This window comes from Crocuta crocuta, unplaced genomic scaffold, assembly GCF_008692635.1.
Source record: "Crocuta crocuta isolate KB4526 unplaced genomic scaffold, BGI_CrCroc_1.0 scaffold72, whole genome shotgun sequence".
NCBI lineage: Eukaryota > Metazoa > Chordata > Mammalia > Carnivora > Hyaenidae > Crocuta > Crocuta crocuta.
This window is the reverse complement of record NW_027529427.1, coordinates 1,138,942-1,146,311: the sequence shown is the minus strand read 5'-3', so window position 1 is coordinate 1,146,311 and position 7,370 is coordinate 1,138,942. Positions and strand designations below refer to the sequence as shown.

Genomic DNA, 7,370 nt, shown 5'->3' with positions numbered 1-7,370 from the left:
ATTCATTTGTTCTTTTATTTATTGCACAGATATCTACTGAATGTCTCCCACCTGCCAGACACTTTCCTGGGCCATGGAGAATCTTAGAGGAAAATACACAGTGGAGAAACTTAGGTGAAAACACATGATTCTGATTCCCAAGAGGGATATTGTCTGGGAGGGACATGAACCAGACACAGAGAAATGCACTCTGTTGAGTTCTGTAATGAGGCCCCACTCAAGGCCCAGTGGGAGAAAGAAGAAACAGCTAATTTTTTTTAAATGTTTTTATTTATTTTTGGGAGACAGAGCATGAGTAAGGCAGGGGCAGAAAGAGAGAGGGAGACACAGGATCTGAAGCAGGCTCCAGGCTCTGAGCTGTCAGCATAGAACCCAATGCGGGGCTTGAACTCAGGAACCGTGAGATCATGACCTGAGCCACAGTTGGCCACTCAACTGACTGAGTCATGCAGGTGCCCCAAGAAGAAACATCTAAATATATTTTGGTGAGTCAAGAAGTCTTTGCAGTGGAAGTTACCTTTGAACTTGGTCTGTGCAAAGAGGCTCAGATGCAATGAGGTCACAGGAGAGCTACAAAGAAGTCAATATACTTACAAGTGCTTTGATACTGTTGATGGTGGGTGTAGGAAATGAGGGAGCTAGGGATATGCTGCCAAATCAATAAAGTTTTTAAGTGCCAGACTAAAAAGTTTTGATTTTATTCTGTAGGTGATAGGAAATTATAATATATTAAATACAACATTTTTTTTTCCTTTAGGGGACAAGTTCTTAGAATAGGTGGTATAAAATAATGTAAGATGAAAAAGTCCCTGTTTGGGGCGCCTGGGTGGCTTAGTCGGTTAAGCGTCCGACTTTCGCTTAGGTCATGATCTCACGGTTCGTGGGTTCGAGCCCCGCGTCGGGCTCTGTGCTGACTGCCAGCTCAGAGCCTGGAGCCTGTTTCAGTCTGTGACTCCCTCTCTCTCTGACCCTCCCCTGCTCACTCTGTCTCTCTTTCTCTCCTAGAAATAAATAAAACATTAAAAAAAATACATTAAAAAAAAAGTCCCTGTTCTTAAAAAGCATGAAAATTAGCTTGGCCATAAACCAGCTAAGTCTTCTACAGCATTTGAAAATCTACCCTAAGAGTTTGATAAAACAGCAAAACAGAAAACCAGAAATTGGTATATGCTGCCATACTTAAACGTCTCAGTAACCTCTGTGCCTTTCCACATGTAATTCCTTCAGCCATGAGTGTGTGATTGTCTTAACTGAAAAATGTCTACTTCAACTTTATTTACTTATTCGTTTATTTATTTTAATGTTTATTATTAACATTTTTTAATGCTTACCTTTGAGAGAGAGAGAGAGAGCAAGCGTGTACCTGCGCACAAGTTGGGGAGGGGCAGAGACAGAGAGGGAGACACAGAATCTGAAACAGGCTCCAGGCTCTGAACTGTCAGCACAGAGCTGGACATGGGGCTTGAACTCAGGAACGGTGAGATCATGACCTGAGCCAAAGTCAGATGCTCAACCCAGGTGCCCCTTAATGTTTATTTTTGAAAGAGAGAGACAGAGACAGACCATGAGCAGGGAAGGGGCAGAGTGAGAGAGGGACACAGAATCAGAAGCAGGCTCCAGGCTCTGAGCTGTCAACACAGAGCTTGATGAGGGCTGGAGCCCACACATCATGAGATCATGACCTGAGCTGAAGTCAGATGCTTAACTGACTGAGCCACCCAGGACTTCAACTTTAAATTGTTCTCCTCTGTGAACACATTTTTTTTTTTTTTTTTTTTTTGTGCTTACCATTTGCCAGGCATTGTGCAGAGCACTTTAAATACATCATCTTGGGGTGCCTGGCTGGCTTAGTCAGTTGAGCGTCTGACTCTTGATTTCCACTAATGTCATGATCCCAAGATCATGGGATCAAGCCCCTCGTCGGGCTGCACACGGAGCATAGAGCCTTTTTAAGATTCTCTTTCTCTTTGCCCCTCTTCCCCCTTACATTCTCTCTCTAAAAGAAATTTTTATTTTTAATTTTTTTTTAATTTTTTTTAAGGTTTTTATTTATTTCTAGGAGAGAGAGAGACAGCGTGAGCAGGGGAGGGTCAGAGAGAGAGGGAGTCACAGACTGAAACAGGCTCCAGGCTCTGAGCTGGCAGTCAGCACAAAGCCTGACGTGGGGCCCAAACCCACTAACCGCGAGATCATGACCTAAGCGAAAGTCGGACGCTTAACCGACTAAGCCACCCAGGCGCCCCTAAAAGAAATTTTTTAAAAAGATTTTAAAAATACATCATTTTATCAGATTCATATAGTGTATTAGAAGGTCAGTTTTTCTTTTTCAGTTGAGAAAACTGAAGGTTGTTTCAGAAGGTTAAGTGGCATACCCAATTTATGTAAGTAAAAAGTAGTAGAATCAGAATTAACCCAGTCCGTCTGATTTTTAACAGGAAGGGCAAAGCTAGGGGTACCTGGCTGGCTTAGTCTGAAGAGCATGCAACCCTTGATCTTGTGGTCCTGAGTTTGAGCCCCACGTTGGGTGTAGAGATTACTTAAATAAGAAAAACTTAAAAGAAGGGGGAGGGGGAAGGGCAAAGGTAGATGAATAAAATTCAGTCCCTCTTAGTGCTGAAAACAGAATTAGATCAACTTCCTTGGGCAGAGTTCTCTCTTCTTGGTTTGGCTTTCCCCCATCGCGGTGGATATAGTCTAATAGAAATCTACCTGTGGATTTGTCTAAATAGACTGTGAGTGACAAGACTTTGCATTTTTCATTCCTCTCCTAGCACCTGTCTCAGAACCTTGCCCATGACAGATGCCTAATAAATGGTGGCTAAATAAATAAATGCGTGTGTCCTTTCCATTCTGTCTACTGCTGACAAGCCTCAGATTTTTGTAGTTAGGTCTAGGCATTGGTAATCTTTTGTGAAGGTTTTTGGGGGAAGAGTAGAGCAAGGGAAGAGAAAAAAAAATGCTACTTCCTTTCACGTCCAATTGCCTTCGAGGAGCTGGGAAGAGAGCAATTCACACTTGATTATCTTACATCAGATGAATTAGCAGCATCTGAATTGCTAGGCAGTCAGGCGCTCGAGCCCTCTCCAGCCTGACCCTCCAGCTTTGTCTCAGCTCAGAGAGCATGATTCCTTCCCTGAGGGTCCTGGCGGTCGGCCTCCTGCTAACTGTGGCTTTGGGCCAGACGACCCAATTTCAAGAATCGGTTTTTCTCCAGTTTCTGGGCTTAGACAAAGTGCCTTCACCACAGACGGTCCAACCTGTGCCTTCTATCTTGAAGAAAATTTTCCAGGTTCGAGAGGCGGCAGCCACCACGGGGGATTCCCACGATTTGTGCTATATAAAGGACCTTGGTATCCGGGGGAACATACTCCGACTTCTCTTGGATCAAGGTAAGGAAATGAGGGTGCTTTCTCGAGAAAAGCCAGGCAGCGGGTGATGTGAAGAAAGAAAAGAAGGGGAAATACCAATTACTGAGGGGTTTATAGGAGGCCTGGTGCTGGTGTTTTACATATTGTATCTCCTTCAATCCCCACCACATTGTCATATTGAAAAGGCAGCCATTCTTATCTGCTTTGTAACAGGAAGGAAATTAGGTTTCAGACAGATGATAATCTGGAAGCTATCGAAGATCATACAGCTAGTGTGTGAACCAAGTGGGGATTCAGAATCGGTTTGTTCAGAATCAACACTTTTGTGCTACAGTTAAAGTCGGGGGTGGGGATTGGAATTAGGGCCCAGGCTTCGCTCTTCTGCTCACTATTGATGCATTCTGGTGCCTTTGATATGGCAAGTAAGGGGGGACATGAATATGGGGGTTCAGTTTGCCCGGCACCCTTGCTTCCCTTCTCTATACCTCCCCACTATTTTTGTTGGGTGGAAAAGGCTATTGATTTGTGAGTACAGGGACGCCTGGGTGGCCCAGTCGGTTAAGTGTCTGACTTCGGCTCAAGCCAAGATCTCACCTTTCATCAGTTTGAGCCCATATCGGGCTCTCTGCGGTCAGCACAGAGCCCACTTCAGATCCTCTGTCTCGCTCGCTCTCTCTGAAAAACAAATACATACTAAAAAATGATTTGTGAGTACAGAGCAATGATATAAGCCATTGTCATACCCTTTGTATGAGGATCTGAGTGGGTGCCATTATCAAACTGACCACTCACCAAAATTACCTGGGTCAATTGCTAGAAGTTGATTCTCCAGCCCAGTTCCTGCTCCTCACTCTCCCAATTCTTATTCAATCTCATTCAAAGTCAAAGATGGGTGTTGTAATCTGCATTTCTGTGTAGCCTTCATGGGGGTGGGGGCGCAGATCTGAAGAGGAATTGAGAGTCCTGATTGGTTAGTTTTATAGTAACTGGAGATAACATTTGAATACTTATTTGTCCAAGAAGCATTTGTTGGAGACCTACTAGGTGCTGGGAACTGCATGGCCATGATAATTAAAGATAAAGTCTGCCCTTTAGACAGATACCANAAAAAAAATCTGCCCTTTAATAGTTTATAGAAGGTAAAAAAAAAAGTTCATAGTAGGGAAATAGAAAACATAATTTCCATATTTTATGCTAAGTATTATTGTGTAAATAAGTTGGGGCCTTGAGGGTAGGGGTTCAGGGAAAATTCTTGGAGGAAGGTTATGGGGTGTGGGAAGCTAGCTCGAAGAGTTTTCCATGGAAAGGGTAGAAAACAGCTGATGATACTTCCCTTCCTCCCCCATGGAAAAAACTTTGATTTTTATGGTGCCCATAATCCTATCAAATGATACAGGAAAAGGTCATGACCTCCCCATCATCGCTCCCTAACCTCCATCTAGAGAAAAGCACCATTAATAGTTGACATATATATTCCTCCAGATTTTTCTTCTTTGCATGTATTTATCATAGAAACTCGTATTTTTAAAATAAATGAGGTCATACTATACATTACTCAAATATTATGAATATCTCGTACAAATCAGACCTAAACGTCACAATGATCTCATTGTAATGGTTACTTGATATTCCATTGATATTCCTAGACATACTATAATCTCCATAACTGATACTCTGCTGAGGAACATGGATATAATCTGAATAATAACAGCTTTACATTCCTTTTTGTTTTATTTTTGGTGTGTATTTGCTTTTTCTATTTCCCTGGGTTAAATTCTTAGATGGGAACTATTGGATCAGATAAGTGTGCCTTTATACTTTTTATATATAGCAAATGTCCTCCAAAATTTATGCTCTACCATGAGTGTCTAAGAATTTCTCATTTTCCCACAATCTGACAGCAATTCTTATAGAAATATAATAGAAACTTTTTGAAGTATAGCAGTACAGAAGGTGCAGAGATCATTGAATTTTCACAGAATAACCAGCACCCAGATCAAGAAACAGAACAGACCGGCACCCCAGCGGATCCTCACGCCCCCTTCTGGTTAATCCTACTGAGCAGCAAGAGCAACTTTTCTCCTGCCTTCTAACATTCTGTATTAGTTTTGCCTGTTTCAGAACTTCGTGTCAATGGAAATGTAAAATGTGTCCTTTTTTCTGTCTGGCTACTTTCACACAACATTCTATTTGTGAGATTTATCCCTGGTGTGCGTATTTTTAGTTCATTCTCATCTGTTTACAGTAGATTACAGTGTACTTATGTGTGCTACCCTGGGAGGCTGTTGAGTAACAACACTCTTCTAGCTTTTAATTTTTGTTTAACTGGCAGGAAAACATGATCTCACTGTTTTGATTTTTATGTCTTTGGGGGAGGGGCAGAGAGAGAGAAACACACACATAGAATCCAAAGCAGCCTCCAGGCTCTGAGCCATCCATCAGCACAGAACCTGATGCCAGGTTTGAACCCATGAACCGTGAGGTCATGACCTAAGTTGAAGTTGGACGCTTAACCGATTGAGCACCCAGGCACCCCAGGTAGAATGCATTTTTAAATGGATAATGAATCATTCATTTTTATTTTTTCAAATCATTGCGTGTTTATACATCCTGGCCATTTTCTATTGAGGAGTCTCTTTTTCTTAATGATTTGTATGTCCTCTTGATCATTTGTAAAAGCATCTAATTATGAATTTTCACCCATATTACAAGTATTCTTGGTTATTCTTTGTGGTTTAGTTTTGTTAATGATGTCTTTTGAATATAGAATTTTTTTTTTCTTAATTTTCATGCTCTCAAATCTATCCATCCTTTCCATTCTGGCTTTTGGATTTTCTTTTATGCTTAAGGAATCTGATTTGGTGATAGGAGGAGGAAGGAAGACTGATAGGTTAGTATTCTAGTCTGAAACAGGAGAGGTCAACTTTTCAGACAAGTGAAGAAGAGTAAGTATTGTGAAGACAACTCTGTATTTGACAGCTAACCTTTAAGAAAGGTGTTTCAGGGGTGCCTGGGTGGCTCAGTTGGTTAAGCGTCCGACTTCAGCTCAGGTCATGATCTCACGTGGANGAAGACTGATAGGTTAGTATTCTAGTCTGAAACAGGAGAGGTCAACTTTTCAGACAAGTGAAGAAGAGTAAGTATTGTGAAGACAACTCTGTATTTGACAGCTAACCTTTAAGAAAGGTGTTTCAGGGGTGCCTGGGTGGCTCAGTTGGTTAAGCGTCTGACTTCAGCTCAGGTCATGATCTCACGTGGATTTGAGCCCCGTGTCAGGCTCTGTGCTGATAGCTGGCTCAGAGCCTGGAGCCTGCTTTGGATTCTGTGTCTCCCTCTCTCTCTGACCCTCCCCTGCTCACGCTGTCTCTCTCTCTCAGAAATAAAAAAATAAAATAAAACATTAAAAAAAAAAAGGAAGGTGTTTCAGTGGAGTAATAAGGGTAGAAGAGTTGGAAAATAACAGAAAAATATCAGATAAGAGGTAGAGACAGCATATATAGACCTCCTTTTTAACAAGATGGTCAGTGAGAAGAAAAGGGAAAAATAATACTGTAGGCTTGAAGAGGAGACTGGGTAATTTCAAATGCTTTTTAATTTTTGGTTGTTGTTGTTTCAGAGAGAGAGAGTAAGAGAAAGTGGGGGGAGAGGGGCAGAGAGAGAGAATCTTAAGCAGATTCCCAGAGAGGGGGCAGGACCCCTAGATCATGACCTAAGCCTAAACTCAAGAGTCAGATGCTCAACCAACTGGTCCGCCCAGGCACCCCGATTTTGTGATTTTGTTGTTTTTTGAGTGAGACTTGAGAATGAAGGAGGAATGGTTAGAATGTTGGGTTTCTGTTGTAGTTTGTAATTACAGAATTTGTAAATCCATTGTAAACTGATGACCTTAGAAAGTACCTACTTGGGGTGAAGCCACCCTACCTAAAATTGGGTGGCATTAGGCCAGAGAGGTTATTTGCAGAGAGGGAAAAACTGAAGATGAAGACAAAAAAAAAAAACAAA

At 41.9% G+C, this 7,370-nt stretch overlaps 1 protein-coding gene across 1 annotated transcript in view; it reads left to right on the top strand.

Annotated features, from left to right (window-relative positions):
- The first annotated feature begins 3,121 nt into the window (after positions 1 to 3,121).
- Positions 3,122 to 7,370, top strand: part of GDF3 (growth differentiation factor 3) — a 6,649-nt gene continuing 2,400 nt past the window's right edge. Inside the window, exon 1 of the mRNA XM_077759010.1 lies at positions 3,122 to 3,389. Within this exon, the coding sequence (XP_077615136.1) occupies positions 3,122 to 3,389 (268 nt within the window). The remainder of the gene's footprint in view (positions 3,390 to 7,370) is intronic.